General features: G+C 46.2%; 1 protein-coding gene across 2 annotated transcripts; it reads left to right on the forward strand.

Annotated features, from left to right (window-relative positions):
• Positions 1-1,359: 1,359 nt before the first annotated feature.
• Positions 1,360-9,126, forward strand: nmu (neuromedin U). Of its 2 annotated transcripts, none has more exons than XM_078946468.1 (8): positions 1,360-1,951; positions 2,720-2,775; positions 2,854-2,901; positions 5,494-5,547; positions 6,832-6,906; positions 7,481-7,534; positions 7,614-7,656; positions 7,845-9,126. In XM_078946468.1, the coding sequence occupies exons 1-7, from the start codon at positions 1,834-1,836 to the stop codon at positions 7,647-7,649; spliced, it is 441 nt and encodes a 146-aa protein (XP_078802594.1). In that variant the 5' UTR covers positions 1,360-1,833; the 3' UTR covers positions 7,650-7,656; positions 7,845-9,126. The 2 variants fall into 2 exon arrangements, with proteins under 2 accessions (XP_078802594.1, XP_078802595.1); XM_078946469.1 differs by having other exon boundaries at positions 7,903-9,126.
• The last annotated feature ends 8,501 nt before the right edge of the window (positions 9,127-17,627 follow it).

Here is a 17,627-nt window from a genome sequence, read left to right on the forward strand (position 1 = left end):
GGCATTCATTTGAGTGAGGTTGTCATTCATAAAAACGTTGGTGCACTTCAGATTTATTCCTTGCTTGAGTACAACCGCTTTGTGTTTCCAATTGACATACTTTAAGAGAATTGCTGGTTTGTTGGTCTGTCCTCTCCGGGGAAGCGGTCTGCAGATCTCCACATTGTTTGTGTCCAGAGAAATTCCTCACCTGTTTCTCCACAGAGCTCTTCTCCTGGTCGTCAGATTCCTCACCGTTCCCGGCTGTCACTGCGTGCGCGTATGACCGGGATTTGATTTTCAATCCGGTGATTGTCACGTCGTTTGATCTGTAGATCTGCTCTTGGTCATTAGTTTTTCAATTATGTCCATCCTGTTGAAACAATGCTCCTGCAGAACCTGGACCTGCTTCACCTCTTAGAGCGCGTCCAGAATTTGTCTGTAAACAATTTTCAGAACTTTAACCTCCTCCAGCATGAAATCCAGCGTCTTCCTCAGGTCCTCATATTCCGCCGACACTGTTTTTTTTTTTTACGGTGGCATGTTTAAGAATTGCTTTTCTCAATATTTACGCTTTTATGCGGTAAATAGAGTTGAGAAGTGAAGCTGCTCTATGCCTGCGTGGCGTCTTCTCCGAGAACCGTAAGAATCATAAAGTGAAAATTAAAATCGGGGGGCAGACCGGTGAGAGACGAGCCTGGGTGTTTCACCCACCCCCTCCACCAAACCACCCCCACAAGGTCCTAGATGAATGAAGGTGTATAAGATGCAAGTAAAAGTGGGGGCGGGTGCCAACGAGGCCCCAAAGAAAGTCGCCATTTTTCCTCGATATGTCCGTCACCATGTTGGAACCAGATATCCCTAGTAAACCGTGATTGTTTTGTGTTGGTCTGAGTCTACATTTATATGGCAACCACTTTCTCCAATCAGTAGTAAGCATGTTAGAAAGCCACATCCTTTCCACTGAAAGTGAGCTTGGTAGAATCTGTGAATCAAACGCTTTGAAACATTTGATGCGAGTTAGTTAGTTATGTTGCTTTTAGTTATCCTAAAAAATAACAACGCAAGAAGACAATAGCACACAGATTGAAAGCTAATCACCTCATAAATGATAGGTAGGTAGACAAACTACTGTCATGAATCCTATAATTTGCTGTATCCCTGGAAGGGTTGCTGGTATTGAACATTGTTTTTCTTCTTTTGTCAACTGGCAAGAACAATAAATACATTTTATTCATTTAAGTCTTAGTTGAGTAGCCTATGCGGAGCTAGAACATTTATAGGGGACAAAGGATGGGAGAAGGGGGGGGGGGGTGTCGAGGGGCCAGCTGCCCCCTTGCATCTCCGCCCCTGCTAACAAGTGAACACTCTGAGCAAACCTGACAAAATGACTAAAACATAATTGTCATCATTTTTTACTTTCTATTTTAAACACGAAGGACGACAAATTCATGGTCAACTAAGGGAGCTGACTTTCAAAGGGTGCTGAACAGAAGGAGAAACGCAGAGGCAGAGCAGAGATAACCGCAGCCTCCCGGGATTTTAGGAACCAAACCGAAATCATCTGGAGGAGATGAAAGGACAAGTCAACTTAAAGCAAATGCAGTGGAGTCTGAGAACATCCCGAGCATCCAGTTTTAAGAAGTTTAATTATCTCCCACAGTTGAAACTGTATCACCTGTTGCTCCGACTAAACTTCCACGCGCATGACGCTGCCACGTGCCGCTGTGGTGGGTGTGTGGCGTTAGCCCTCATCTTTCTCTGACGTGAGATAGAAACTGTCAGGAGAGCTTGGAGTTTAAAAAAAGAAGGAGGAAAGCCGTAGAAGACGTGAAAGAAGATTCAGAGAGGGACATGAAGACTTTCCACCGGCAGTCTGCGCAGCACGGAGCCCCCAGCAGCATGAGCCCCCCCAGCACGGCCAGCATCACTGTCGCTGCCCTCCTTATCCTCTCCATCCCAGCCTGCACGGGTACGCACTGCCTTCCCTCCTCTCTGTATGCTGTTTATGTCCTTCATTCACTCTATCTATCTATCTATCTATCTATCTATCTATCTATCTATCTATCTATCTATCTATCTATCTATCTATCTATCTATCTATCTATCTATCTATCTATCTATCTATCTATCTATCTATCTATCTATCTATCTATCTATCTATCTATCTATCTATCTATCTATCTGTCTGTCTGTCTGTCTGTCTGTCTGTCTGTCTGTCTGTCTGTCTGTCTGTCTGTCTGTCTATCTATCTATCTATCTATCTATCTGTCTATCTGTCTGTCTGTCTGTCTGTCTGTAAGATTTGCAAGCTGACAGTTTGGTCCAGCTTGACTTCTTTGCCTTTGACTCTTTGTGTTTCCTCATGAAGTTGCTGTGACTGAGAGGATGTTTGATTTGGAATGACATGCTCTGCACCAAATCCTGTCAAAGTGATCTTTTCTTTTGTTTTAGGATCAGAGTTTGTCATCAAATGTGCAGGCTGTAAACATTCAATTTTAAAGATGGAGTTAAGGAATATTTTATTAATGGTACCTTAGTGGACCACCAAGCTCTCCTCTGAAAGATGCTGATGTGATCATGCAAAAGCATCGGAAGGATACTCAGAATCCTGAGCAATCCTCTTTTTCTGATGATGCTGATGATGATGATTATTGCACCATGTTACTGTTGGATGGGAACACTGTAATAATCCCTTCTGCTTAAAGCAGATGTTTAATTATTGCTGTTTCTTGTTAAGGTGCTCCGGCAGACTTTCAGCTGGCTCCAACAGATCAGAGGCAGCTGCTCCGCCAGGTACCCTTTTTCTGTCTTTGTTTCTCTGCCGGCATTGTTTGTGCTCTTGTGCATCCTGTATTCTCTGGTGCTCTGCAGATAGATGCTGTGTGCACATCCTATCTCCATACAGACCTGAAGTTCTGGGTGAGTGAATGGAAACCATTTTCTGAAGTTGTCTGAGCACAACAGACATGACGTTTTGTGTTACAGTTTTTCTTAGTTTGTTTGACTCATTTCTTGAAACTAAAATGACATTCTCAAAACTAAAAGTGCATTTGGCCAAACACAATTACACATCTGCACAAAAGTTCATATTTCTAGAAAAAGCACATTTTTCCTCCAAAACTCATCAGAAACGCTTCAGAAGCAGATTCTTTCCCCAGGTAAAATCAAAATAGCATAAATGCTTCTCAGTTACTTTGGCTTATTCCCATCCACTTATGCTCCTAAAACTGTGTACCCTTGTGCTATCCTAGGCACTTTACCATTGGGAGTTGGGTCATCTAGACCCACTAGACAGTGCTCTGAACCTTTTTTCTTCAATGATTTGTGATCTTCACTGGTGTCCATGGATTACATGAAATCTTTCCACCTTTATCCACCTTTATCATGGTAGGGAGAACACGTCAATGAAAGGGGGGGGGGTGTCATCTAAGATAGCACAAGGGATAACCGTGGGCACTGCAGGTCAGAATGCAGAAGAACCAAAAGAAAAATCAAATCAGCCGACAGTGCTATTACAGTTTTTCTCAGTCCATTTAGTACAATTCTCAGATCAGAATGTAATTCCCAAAACTATTTGTTCAATCTTCACATCATGATGTCACTTGTGCACATCATATAAGCAGTTTCTCACTTCTTTGAAGAAGTTGCAATTGCTTTGGTACATCCATGCAAATGATTATGAACAATTATCTGCCCTTTGCTACATTATCAATTGTTTCTGTCATGTTGATTAAAATGTACTGTGTAAAATGTACGGCTCGTCTCTCACCGGTCTGCCCCCCGATTTTAATTTTCACTTAAATGTACTATTACTGTGTAATAGTCTTACTCCTCAAAACACCTAGTCATTAGTTCATCGTATAAGTCATTAACTGCAAAATGGTTGACCAAGTTGTCATAATGTGACAAACATATTTCGCTGCAAGAGAGGATATTCGCTGTGATGTGGATGAGAATTTGTGGCCTAACATACAGGAACGACAAGAGGTGTAGGAAGACCACACCAATTCCTACTGCACTGCCTGGACTAATGTACAGAATATTGTCCTATCTTTTTTTCCCTTTGTGTTACTGTTTGCAGTGTTTTTTTCTATGTTGGTATGACATGGTCTGTCAACAAATTACAATATGAACAATAAAAGTGTAAATGTGAATCTTGTCCAGTCTATTGCAATCAAACAAAAAAGGTGTAACTTACATTTTACAATAATTGTCATCCAAACTTTAGCCATAGTTTCCATCAGAACCTCCCTCTAAAGTACACAGTTATATTGACAACATGACTAAGTCATTTGACTGTCTTGTTCGTAGACAATGACACAAGGACTTGACATTCTGATGGCACTGACACGTTCAATGACACAAAGACTTAGTTTTGAGAGATGAACTAAAGATTTTGAGCAAGTTACAGGCTTTTGCAAGAAATCCATAGTGTTTTGCTGTTTGTACAAATTGTTTTGAGAAATGCACACACGTATTTGCAAACTTCAATTCTGATCTGAGAATTGTACTAAAGCGACTGAGAAAAACTGTAATGACATTTTACAGTAAACGTCACTGGTTACTGTTGGTGTCCTCCCTCTCGTGGTCATCATCTTCATGCTCCTGGCCACCCACACGCTCCTCTGTTTGTCCTGAGATTTTCGTCCACGTCGCAGCAGATATTTGCAGTGAGTGAACAAACCACATGAATGTCTTCACCATTCCCTGCACTGATCCCCTGTGATGTTCTCACATGCAACGTCCATCACTTGCAGCAGGGAGCTCTCATTCCACAACAACACATCCTTACTCCTCCTGCTCCTCTTCCTCCTTCAGTTGCTTCTCTTCCCCTTCTTCCAGCAGGGAGCTGACCTTGCTCCTTTTGTTTGTGAGGTACCTTCATGTTCATTCTACATTTTTACATCTTTGCCAGCATTCACAATCACATGCAGCACCTGTGATATAACAGAACTAACTGGCTGATTGGAGATATGAGATGTAGAAAACTCTTTATTCATTAGTGAAGTTTTCATTTCACCTGAGCTTCAATAACTGTCTTGAATTTAACAATTTCCAAGAAATTCATGTTCATAGAATTTTATTGACTAATTTTGAAAATTGGACAAATGATTGTGTGCATATGACGGTTTGGGTTCCCATACTAAAATCTTGCTGACATGTTTGAAGAGAATGGCCATTAGACTGAGAATTGGCCAATTAGTTTAGATCAACAAGACTTAAGTAATTGTAAAATGTGCTTAACATGGGCTCATTGTGCTAACTCTATGCTACTTGTACAAAACTACTTGCAAAGTTTACAGACACACTTGAGACATATATTAAGGCAATTGAAATTGAATGAAAGCAACGAGAAATGACATTCTGTTGTAAACAAGTACAAGTTAGTTTGGAGAGTCCATGTAGTTTTGAGAATGTCACTTTAGTTTCAAGAAATGAGCCAAACCAACAGAAAAAACTGTAATAAAACTGGAGTATGCAATGTTTATAATAAAATGGTTGTTTTTGCAGGCATCGGATCTCATAGGAGAACTCTGCGTGATGATGTTGGTTCAGAACTTAAAGGTGCCAAATGTTTGTTTCTCTCTTTGTGGCTCACATTTTGAAATAGCACAAGGTCGTCATATGAATAGGAGTAAATGTTTCAGATCTGCATTACTGTCAAATCAAAGATTTACATTTATTTTAGGAGCGTAGAGTGCAAAAAGATACTAAAAGGGTAATGGCATCTTCTCCCTGGATTGAAGTTACATGAATAAAGTGATGGGTCTGCATGTATGTAAGGTTTACTGTGGTTTGATGTCCGGCACTGTAGTTTTTATTCCATTACTCCAGACCACTAGGTTCTCTGTTTTCTGAGAGGGTGGTAAGTGAGGGAAAATATAAAACTGCATAGCTGGAATGGATAACTCCATAAAACCTGCTCAATATGTTTTAAAACACTGCCTTCAGATGGCACCAAAGCTTAATGGTCACACCTAATAAATGCATGCATGCAAATACTTTGTAATGTAACAAGTAAAAAAGAACATTTTGACACGTGTGTGCTGGAGAGCATGTTTTTCCATTATTTCCATTAAAATACTTATACAATGAGATGTAGAACAAAGTACCCATCAAAACAAACCAAAAAACTAGAAAAATATATACATTTTTCATTAAATTAACAATGTTGTACTTTAAAACAAAGTTTGAAGTTAAAGCATTTTCTGCAAAAAAATGTGTTTCAATTGTATAATCAATACTTGAATTTTCTTTTTAATTATGTAGATTTTATGTCAATAATATTATTTTTTTTATTATTGGTTGGTTAAGTTATGATTTGTGTGTTGCTTTATTATATTATTTTTTGCTTTTCCCCATACAACCAGGCTACCAATGGATTGTAGAAATAGAAAGAACTAGAAATAGAAATGAATGTGCAATAAAAATCCAATAAAAAAGCAATATTTGTTGACTGTTTAAGCTGTGTATGTGATTATCATATTTTACTAGTTTTTAAACAGGCTTAATTTATTACATCTTTTTTTTATCTTAACTGAACCTGTCTTTTATAAGATCTGCTTTAAAAAAAAAAACACAAACAGTTTTTACAGAATAAAAATGTTCTGGGTGAGTTTGAGGTACGGTGCAGGTTACACTTGGACTGTCCTCTGAATGAGGAACAGCTCATGTGCTGGCTGAAAGGCATTGACCTTGAAATGATGGTGTGGCTGTGCTGGAAGCTTTTGGCCACAGAAAAGACGGAAGCAGCTTTATTTCGTTGGAATGTGTACACTTCTTGCTGTGTGCTTTCTCTGTTACAGCTGTTAACATTTGTCTTTTGCTCTTTTTCGGTGTGTTCGTCAGACCTCTGAGTTACATCCTCTTCTGTATTTAGTCTCCCAACTCCACACCAGAAGGGAGAGAGAACTCTCTATGCGCGTACGTATTGTCTATATTTTTGAAAGTTGTTTGTTTACCAAACTCTCACATTTACTCATCAACAAAGTAAAATTAAAGACATTTTTGTTATGTAAATTAAAGCACAAACAATGATGCAAACTGTTGGGATTTGAAAAATATAACACATCAGGAAAAGTTGCATTCTGGGATCTTATGTGCTAAAGTACATCAAAGAAGACCAAACATGAGCCGCACATAATTCCTCTTGTAATTTGCTGCACATGTTGGCTCCATCATGTATTTGTTTCTGTCTGCACTAGGTTTGAACGTGTGTTCCTGTCCTCACCTTCCACGTCAGCAATGAGCTCTAGCTACATTAGTTGTTCTTTCCTAAGCTGGGAATAATTATGGTCTAAAATTGGTGCAGCCTGAAGTCAAACTATTAGGCAAAGTGGATTCATAGGAACGGTGTGCAGGAAATGTGTAGACTGTTTGTTCTGGAGAATCCATAAGCGAGTGTTTGCTTGTGGCTGTGCTGGTGAAGCAGCGCTGGAGTTGAGAACACAGCAAAAGCGGCTGCCCCACTCATCTGTGTTCATCTGTGTCCATGCAGGCTGAACTCCAGGGGCCTGGGGGAATTGAAAGCAGAGGCTACTTTTTATATCGGGTACGTTTGCTAAGAAATAGAAGAAATCAAAAGCATTCAATCATGTAAATATCTAATCACAAAATGTTTACATTTGTAGCCACGAAATGGAAGAAGATCTTTAGAATATGAATGAAGAAAAGGTAACTTTAGTTATTCTCATTTTATTAATTATTTTTTCTGTGTTAACCAAAGCAAGAAGAGCACAATTTATTGGAATACAATAATGTAAATTTACCAAGGAGCTTTAAATATTCATTATTTTAGGATATATTTCATTTCAAACCCTACATTTTTGCTTTTGACCATTTTTATGTGTTTCTATTTATAGGTTTTATCAATTTGATGCATAATTATCCTGCAACCACGCATTTTACTGTGCTCTTTAGTCCTCACCTAAGTGCAGGAAGATGAGACGTGACCCTGAGACCTGAACTTCTGCAGGATGTCCATCCAGACTCCAGCCACAGCCTTCTGCTACTGCTGTACAGTGATGTTTGAATGTGCAATATCAACATTAGATAAAGTACCACTTGTTTTTTCAGATTTCTTTTTGTATGTGTGTTCTGTGTGGGTCATTAGCATTAAAACAGCTACAAAGGAAACTTGTGCAGTTTGGATACTTTGTAGCCTTGAGAGCACTTGAAACATGGATTTTTAAATGTTAAATGAATTTCAAAGATTCGTGTTTTAATGAACACAGTTCATTGTGAATGCTCTCATAACATAATAAACATAATGTTTGCATTAAATAAAGAAAAAAATGATGATAAATAAGAGTTTTTTGGTGGATTAAATAAGGTTTTTACCCTTGTGCTATCTTAGATGACCCCACCCTTACATTGACGTGTTCTCCCTACCATGACAAAGGTGGATACAGAGGGGAGAAGGTTGTCTCTCAGGACTGCAAAGTACATGGCTCCATCCATTTTTCCACTGATGCGTTGTAGTAGGCCTGCGCCCTTGGCAGAGTACCTACCATGACAAAGGTGGATGAAGGTGGAAAGATTTCATGTAATCCATGGACACCAGTGAAGATCACAAATCATTGAAGAAAAAAGGTTCAGCGCACTTTTTTGTTGGTCTAGATCAGTGTTTTTCAACTAGTGTGCGGGAAATAAATTGCCCTAATTAACTGATCTAAGAACATTTTCCATCTCCAGGATATCAGCTCTGTGTTCATCCAAACAGGTCCTGAATGAAAGATCATAAAGATCATAAAGATCATAAATACTTTTTTCTTTGTGTTTATTTCATTCAATTAAAGACATTTTGATAAGAATGACGGTACCGCGATGTAGCTGCAACTAAAGCCGTTTTCTAACAAGTCCTGCCCCTTTAACTGTCTCCGCCAATCATTCTTGGAATCTTAATCACATGTCATCAGTCTGACCAATCAGAACTGGTTAAAGTAGTTAAAGTGTTTGTTTTTTTTTATCCTTTTTTAATTGGGGGGGGGGGGGTGTGCTAGTCTTTAGGGAGGTCAGGGCATGATTGTTGGGGCTGGACCTCCTGCCCCACCGTTTTGGCACCGGGCCCCTTCCTTGCTGGCTGTCTCTCGGCGCTACGAGGCTCTGGCCTCCATCTGCGGCTGGCTTGCCGCCTCCTGACTGCCTGGCCGCCCTGGGAGGGAGGGCGCCTACTACAGCCGGCTGGGGGGCCGGTCGTTTGGGGGGAGCCTTTTTCCCCCGGTTGTGCCCATCCGCCTGCTCCTTCCCGCTCTCACCCAAAGAAATGTTGCACACAGTCACATAGAGCTTCGGGAACTGGATGGGTGGGGTATGCTGGCGGGGCTCACTGGGGGTGTCTCTCTCTGGGGTCGCGTCGGCGCCCGCCCTCCATCCCGGTTTTTACTTGCATATTAGACACCCTGATTCATCTAGGGCCTTGTGGGGAGGGTCTGGTGGAGGGGGGCACCATGAAACATCCGTGCTCATCTTTCACTGGTCCCCCCCACAATTTCAACTTCCACTTCAGACACACACACTGCATGTTAGCAGCACACACACAACAAATACACACCACACACAGAGGGACCCCGGAGTGGGGGGGCTCTGTGGCTTGGCAGCGGTGGGGCCCCCACACTGGAGACCTCCTATTTTACCTGCAGCACACACACAGCACACCCACACCTCCATACATAGGTGGGGTCGGGGAGGGGTGGCCGGTCTTCACCCGCCTGGTCCTCTCAGAGCGGCCAAGCTTGTGGGTATCCTGTCGGCTGCGGTAATTGGTCGGGCATGCGGCGCTGGGGGGTCGGTCGGCCGGAGGGGGTTGGGGGGTAACCAGAAGATTGTGAGTATGTGTGCGAGAGTGCATGGGTGGGACCGACCTGGGGGCTGGCTCGCTGGGATCCTCTGGGGCTCTCCCTCCCCATCACAGAGGGTGGAGTGTCACGGCTGGAGGGACGGAAACCCAAGTGCAGATGGAAATCAGGCTGAGACTCAGGAATGCGCTTAGGAGGCAATTTAATGCTAACAGAAAGCGCCACAACGTGGGATCACAAAAACACAAAAAGCTCCTCAAGAGAGGGAAAACTGCAAAAGGCAAAAAAGGGAACAACTAAGCTCAGAAAAAGGCTAAGGGACAAAACAGACCTCAGTGTCGGCTGAGTCGGAAAACCACGGACTTAACAGGGACGCACCGACACTGAGGACTGAGTAGCATCAACTTAAATAAGCATGATTGCAAAGTGCAGGCAGCTGTGCACTCCTCCACAGAGAAGACCAGGCAGGAAAGGGAGGGGCCATCCAGGAGGAGCGACAGCCGACCTGCAAATCACAGAGACAGTCAGGAAACAGAACAGAAGAAACACCACACTGTGTCATAACCCCCCCCTCAGAGTCCGGCTTCCAGACGGATGAGAAGGTTGGTCCGGATGTTCCCGATGGAATCGAGCCAACAGTCCCTTGTCCAGGATGTCCCGCTTGGCCACCCACTGGCGATGCTCAGGACCGTAGCCCTCCCAGTCCACCAGGTACTGCAAACCACGGCCCACTCTCCGAGAAGAGAGAAGTCTGTTGATCGTGTAGACCAAACCACCATCCACGACACGCGGTGGAGGGGGTGCCCCCCGCACGGCATGTAGGGAACTCTCCCTTGCAGGCTTCAACTTGCTCACGTGAAATACAGGGTGAATTCTTAAGGAGGGTGGAAGAGCCAGTTTCACAGCAACTGGGTTGATGAGTTTAGTGATTGAGAAAGGCCCTATGAAACGGGGATGCAGCTTCCGTGGCCCACCTTTCAGAGGTACATCAGTTGAGGACAGCCACACTTTGTCTCCAACCCTGTACTGTGGTGCCACAGACCGCCGGCGGTTGGCCACTATGGATAACCGCTCTTGATTTTCCATCAAGCGAGTACGAAACACCCTCCAAGTGCGCTGGCAGCGTCGAACAAAGGCAGCAGGGCCTGAAGTGGACACCATGCCCTCTTGATGGGGAAAGAGCGGAGGTTGGTAACCATAAGCTGCCTGGAAGGGAGAAAAACCTGAGGAGTTGACAAGTGAGTTGTGGGCATACTCTGCCCAAGGGAGCTGAGTTGACCAAGTGGAGGGATTCTTGGAACACATGGCACGTAACGTTGTTTCCAGATCTTGATTGTAGCGTTCCACCTGTCCATTAGTCTGTGGATGAAATCCTGAACTCAAACTGACCTTTATGCCCAAGAGGTTGCAAAACTTCTTCCAAAAGGCTGACACAAACTGTGGTCCCCGGTCAGAAACGATATTCTCTGGCAGTCCATGCAGGCGAAACACTTCCTTTGACACTACTGCTGCCAAGTCCTCAGCCGAAGGAAGTTGTCGAAGGGGCACAGCATGTGCCAGCTTAGAAAAACGGTCGATTATGGTCAGAATTACTAAGTTACCTTGAGAATCTGGGAGCCCGGTGATAAAGTCCATGGCTATATGAGACCAAGGTCTAGAGGGCACTGGGAGAGGCTGAAGAAGTCCGGCAGGGGGTCTCCGGGGAACCTTGACACTGGCACAAACAGGGCATGATGATACAAAGGCTCTAATGTCCGAGGACATTGTGGGCCACCAGAACCGCTGGCCCACTAAAAAGGCAGTCCGAGTGACTCCTGGATGGCAGGCCAAACGGGAGCAGTGACCCCACTTGAGCACCTGTGGACGCAGGCTTGAGGGGACAAACAGGCAACCGGCTGGGCAGCCAGCAGGAACAGAGAGGTTGTTAGTCACTGCAGTCTTAACCTTACGTTCCAAGGCCCAACGAGTCGTGGCCAACACTAAGGCAGGTGGCAAAATGGTGGAGTCCTGCGCAGAATCCACAGCTACATCATCCTGGAATTGCCGCGACAGCGCATCAGGCTTGATGTTCTTTGTGCCAGGTCGATAGGACAAGGAGAACTTGAATCTGTCAAAAAAAGTGCCCACCGTGCCTGACGAGGATTAAGTCTCTTAGCAGTTCGTATATACTCGAGGTTCTTATGGTCTGTCCAAACGAGAAATGGCTGTCCGGCACCCTCCAACCAGTGACGCCATTCGTCAAGAGCCAGTTTCACTGCCAAGAGCTCCCTGTTCCCTATGTCGTAATTTCTCTCTGCAGGAGAGAGCTTGCAGGAGAAAAACGCGCAGGGATGAATTTTATTGTCAGACGCTCTCTGAGACAGTACAGCCCCCACTCCGGAGTCAGACGCATCCACCTCCACAATAAACTGTTTGCTGGTGTCGGGCTGAACTAGAATGGGGGCTGAAGAGAAACGTCGCTTTAGCTCGGAAAAGGCATTTCTGGCCCCCTCATCCCAGACAAAACGTGCCTTTTCCGAAGTCAACTTGTGCAGGGGTGCAGCAACGCCACTGAAATTTCTAATAAAGCGCCTATAAAAGTTTGCAAAGCCAAGAAACCTTTGAACCTGTTTCTTTCCTGTTGGTGTGGGCCACTCTAAGACAGCATTAACCTTGGCCCTATCCATGTGAACAGAACCCGGAGAAATTACATGGCCCAGAAATGTGATCTTTGTAGAGTGAAACTCACATTTTTCTGCTTTGCAGAACAGCTGGTTCTCCAAGAGACGCTGAAGAACTGCCCGGACGTGCTGCACATGGGTCTCTACGTCAGGAGAAAAAATCAAAATGTCGTCAAGATAGACAAACACGAATCTATTAATCATGTCCCCAAGAACATCATTAATGAGACACTGGAAGACTGCCGGAGCATTGGTCAGACCAAAGGGCATAACTAAATACTCAAAATGTCCATTGTGGGTGTTGAAGGCCGTCTTCCACTCGTCTCCCTCTCGTATGCGTACCAGATGGTAAGCACTGCGTAGGTCCAGCTTGCTGAATATCTTGGCACCTTTCAACAGGTCAAAGGCAGAATGAAGCAGAGGGAGAGGGTAAGTATTACGGACAGTGATATTGTTTAACCCCCTGTAGTCGATGCAGGGGCGCAATCCACCATCGCGTTTCCCGACAAAGAAAAATCCTGCTCCTGCTGGGGAGGAAGAAGGCCATATGATGCCAGCTTGAAGGCTCTCATGAAGATACTGCTCCATGGCTTCACGTTCAGGGGAACTAAGTGGGTAGAGGTGTCCCCTGGGTGGTTGAGTACCTGGGAGAAGATCTATAGAACAGTCATATGGTCGATGGGGAGGCAGAGCCTTTGCTCGAGTCTTACAAAACACCTCAACCATGTCGTGATAAACAGAGGGTACCTTGCTGAGGTTAGGTGACTCGGGACAAGGGGTACTCAGGGCTGAGGAGCGTGTAGTGGCAGCGTTTAGACAGTTCATCAAGCAAAAGGAACTCCAGGTTAAGACTCTACCTGAGACCCAGTCAATATGGGGCTTATGTCTGCACAGCCATGGATAACCTAAGATGACTGGAGGTCTCATGGACTCAACCACAAAAAAGGACATAAGTTCATTGTGATTACCGGATACCGTCACTTTCACAGGTACAGTACGAGCAGTCACTTTGTGGATTAAACAGCCATTGATTGCGTTAATATGTAGCGCCGTACTTAAGGTGTGAGTGGGAATCCTGAGTCTGTCCACCACTTCTTGAGAGATCAGATCTCCATCTGAGCCAGAGTCAATAAGAGCGTTAAACTCACCCTTTAGCTGATCATGTGACACCAGGAGGCTTGTAGGAGGTCGAGAGGGCGAAAAGGAGGCGGAGACGCGGCTCACCAGTTGCCCTCTCACTGGCGAGCCCTGGTGTTTGATGAACAGCTTCGGATGAAATGACCGGACTGCCCGCAGTAGAGACACAGACCATCTCTCATGCGTCTTTGCCTTTCAGCTGGCGAGAGTCGGCCTGCACCAAGTTGCATGGGTTCAGAAGACGGGATGGAGACAGGAGAAGGGTTGACACTGGAGAGATGAGCAGGAACAGGGCCCATGGGTGCTGGAGGAAGACCTGCTCCACGGGTGGTGCTGGAACGTTCCTGGAGTCTCTCCCTCATCCGTCGATCGATTCGAGTGGCTAAGTCGATCAACTCCTCCAAGTCCTCTGGAAGCTCCCTTGCTGCAAGTTCATCCTTCAGAGAGCCAGATAAACCCTTACAAAACACATCCACTAGGGCGTCTTCAGGCCAGCGAGTACTGGCAGCGAGAGTCCTGAACTCCACAGCGTAATCGGAAACAGATCGAGATCCCTGTGAGAGACGGAGCAGTTGGGAGGCAGCTGCCCGATGGGGAGTGGATGGGTTAAAAACAGTTAGTAGCTGGGCAGAGAAAGCTCTAAAAGTGTGACAGTGGTGTGCCCCCCGAGACCACTCAGCCAAACCCCAGCGCTTCGCTCTGCCAGTCAAAAAACTCAATGCGTAAGCAACTTTGCTTTCCTCGGATGGAAACTCGCAGGGGTTGAAGTCAAACTGTAGCTGACAAGAAGCAAGAAATGCCTGACAGTCGTCAGCATCTCCACCATACGGCTCAGGTGGTCCCAGTCGCATCTGTCGGGGCAAAGGAGTAGGTCTCTCTAAATGTCTTAAACGGTTATGAAGCTCCAACATACCCGCCATACAGCCACGCAAGTCCTGAGCCAAAGAGGCAAGTCCTCCATCAGACCCACTGTCACCATCTGCTGGAGGCAGTGGAACGTCACAAGCCTGAACGAAATCTGCTGGGTTTGACATGGTCGGTGCGTAATGTCACGGCTGGAGGGACGGAAACCCAAGTGCAGATGGAAATCAGGCTGAGACTCAGGAATGCGCTTAGGAGGCAATTTAATGCTAACAGAAAGCGCCACAACGTGGGATCACAAAAACACAAAAAGCTCCTCAAGAGAGGGAAAACTGCAAAAGGCAAAAAAGGGAACAACTAAGCTCAGAAAAAGGCTAAGGGACAAAACAGACCTCAGTGTCGGCTGAGTCGGAAAACCACGGACTTAACAGGGACGCACCGACACTGAGGACTGAGTAGCATCAACTTAAATAAGCATGATTGCAAAGTGCAGGCAGCTGTGCACTCCTCCACAGAGAAGACCAGGCAGGAAAGGGAGGGGCCATCCAGGAGGAGCGACAGCCGACCTGCAAATCACAGAGACAGTCAGGAAACAGAACAGAAGAAACACCACACTGTGTCATGGAGGGCATTAAGGGGTTTGGGGAGGGGGGCTTAGATAATATGGAGGGGGAGGAGGGTTGCAGTGGGTAGGGTTATGGGGGGTGGCTGTGGGTGCGCGGCGATCTCTGGGATGCTCGGGCCGGGTGCCGAGGCTGGCTCGCGGAGGCGGGGCACCGGTTGGGTGGTCGGCGGCCCATGGGTTCTCAGGGCCCTGGCGTCGTCCCTGGCCCTTGTCTCGGTGTCCGGCGCCGAGTGTCCCCCATGGCTGCCGCCTGGTACAGCCAAGCGCTCCTGTCCTGTGGCCTTGGGGCCGGACGCCGGGTTCGCTTATGCTTTTGGGCGTCGGGGGGGCCCCTGTAGGGGGCATTCTCTGCGCCTGGCTGGGAGGGTGGGTGATCCCCTCCTCCCCCCCTCGCGGGCTGCCATGGTCCGGTGCCGGGGGGGTTCCTGGCCTGGGGGTCTCTCCTCCCCTCTCCTGGTCTGGCTGGGGAGGATCTGGTTCCCCTTATGAACACATGGTTCACTCCGGCAGTATGCACGTGTACACTGCCACACTGCTCCCTGTCTGCTTCATCCCTCCTCTTAACCCACAGTGTATTGATGGACAGATGTTTTCCACTCATCTTAGTGTCAGATTTTCACCTTTGATGTAATATTTGTCTTTCCAGCAGATCTGGTATAATTATGACAGCTTAAAATAATAACTTATTCAAATCAGTGCTTGTATCCCCCACTTTCTCACCTCTTCTCCTCTTACTCTCTTCCACCCCCCCCCCCCCCTCACATTCTTCCCCTCTCCCTCCCCACACACACTAAATGTAACAAATAAATAAAAAATAATACAACAATAAGGGGTTTATACAAATCTACACCCTGGTTTCTCGAGGCTATATAACCTCTTTTTGTGATAGTAAAACTTGTCCAACACAAAAAGCCTTCAGCTCTAATCCCATTTGCTCAGCTGTTGGACAGAACAAGTTAAAAAAAAAAAAGAAGAAAAAAAAACTGGTGAAAGTTTTCAGTTCTTTGTTATGAATTCTGCTGATAAAGTCGCTCAGTTCCAACAAAAATACCAGCTAAAGCTCGTCTTTAGCGGTGTAGCTTTCTGTGAGGAAACTGGAAATTGTAAACAGGACTGTAAATAGGTAAAATAGGTTTGTTCCCTCTCAGTTTCCTGCACACAGAAATGAATGAATAATGACTCAGAGACAGTTACTTATCTTTAGTGTAGGTTTACTCCGCACAAGAAGCACAGATTTGTACGAAGGGTTACAGACGGATGAACAGGTTGCTGCATCCAAGTCTGAACAAAGAAAACAGGAAAATGGGCTTGGTATATAAACCCTGCATTTGCATATTCAGAAGATCGTCCGATGGACAATACAATACAATACAGACTATGAGTTTCTCCCTTTTATTTTTTAATTTTTGGATGCTGGTGTGCCGCGTGATTTCTGTCAAGGTTAAAGTGTGCCGTGGCAGAAAAAAGGTTGTGTCCCCGGGGTGCCGGCTTCCTGGGCCCGGCGGTGCTCTCTCCGCGCGGTGGGGGGGTTCACATTACATCTGAGCCGGGGGTGTTCGTGTCCCTGGGGGGTGGGTTCTGGTCCTTGCTCCTGAGTGCTGGGCCCCGCCAAATTTCCAACTGTGGCCGAGCCTGGTCGGGCCATATTTACAACACCCCTTGTGGGCCCTCTTTTTTCCCCGGGGTTCCCCCCTTCTGGGCGGGGGCGGCGGGCCCCTGCCTCGCTCCTCCCTGGACCAACCGTGGGCCGGGCGGATGGCTGCCTGGAGTGCGGAGTGGGTCTCCCTTGGGGGGTTCTGGCTCGTACCTGGGGTTGGGGCGGGGGGATGCCCGGAACTCCTGGGTGGTGGTGGGGTGCTCGTCTGGGGCTGTGGGCGTCCTTCTCCGGTGGGGCCCTGCGTTGGGTTCTCCCGGCGCGGTGGGGGGGCTGCTCTCCTGGTTGGGCTGGGGCGGCGCCCTCTTTCCCTCCGTGCCTCCCTGCTCTCTGGCTCTGGGGGCCTTGCGGCGGCCCTGCTGGCCCTGGCCTGGGTGGCGGGCTTGGTCGCCCGGGCGGCGGTTGTTCCCTGCCGGTTCCCGTGTGGCGTTGGGGGGATTCCGGCTGCCGCTGCTGGTGCGGTGGGGGTCTTGGGGTGGGGATGGCTGGGCACTCTCCCTCCTTCTTTTCACGTTCCACCATCCATTTTAGAAGAACATAAACACTCACCTGAGCACAGGTGTTAGCTCAACAGACTGAATGACTGAAATATTTCACACTAGTTGGTTTTAAGGCATAAGTATGCGTGTGAACACTATCTGTTTTGTGTACATGTCGACAGGTGGACATTTTTTGCAACTAACAGGTGTGTTTATAACATTTGAGTGTGTGTGTGGACAGGCTCCGCCCTTTTTTTTGTTTTGTTTTTTTTTACATTTGAACCTTACCATAATGATTAACAACCAGTAAACTTGTTGCTTTATGCTGCTTCATGGTCTTATCCCCCTTCCCCTCCTATTATCACCCCCTACCCCCCCCCCTCTCTCTAACGTCCCTCTCTCGTCTTCCCCTCTTTCCTTTTCCGTCCGGTC

The sequence above is a fragment of the Oryzias latipes genome, chromosome 4, assembly GCF_053564925.1.
Source record: "Oryzias latipes strain Hd-rR chromosome 4, Olatipes_Hd-rR_3.1".
NCBI classification, from domain to species: Eukaryota; Metazoa; Chordata; class Actinopteri; order Beloniformes; family Adrianichthyidae; genus Oryzias; species Oryzias latipes.

Excerpts from the sequence above, each read along its gene's own strand:
- nmu (XM_078946468.1), top strand. The coding sequence starts at position 1,834 with ATGAAGACTTTCCACCGGCAGTCTGCGCAGCACGGAGCCCCCAGCAGC. Across the intron at positions 1,952-2,719 it reads CTCCATCCCAGCCTGCACGG|GTGCTCCGGCAGACTTTCAG; the intron begins GTACGCACTGCC and ends TTTCTTGTTAAG. Across the intron at positions 5,548-6,831 it reads TGTTGGTTCAGAACTTAAAG|ACCTCTGAGTTACATCCTCT; the intron begins GTGCCAAATGTT and ends TGTGTTCGTCAG.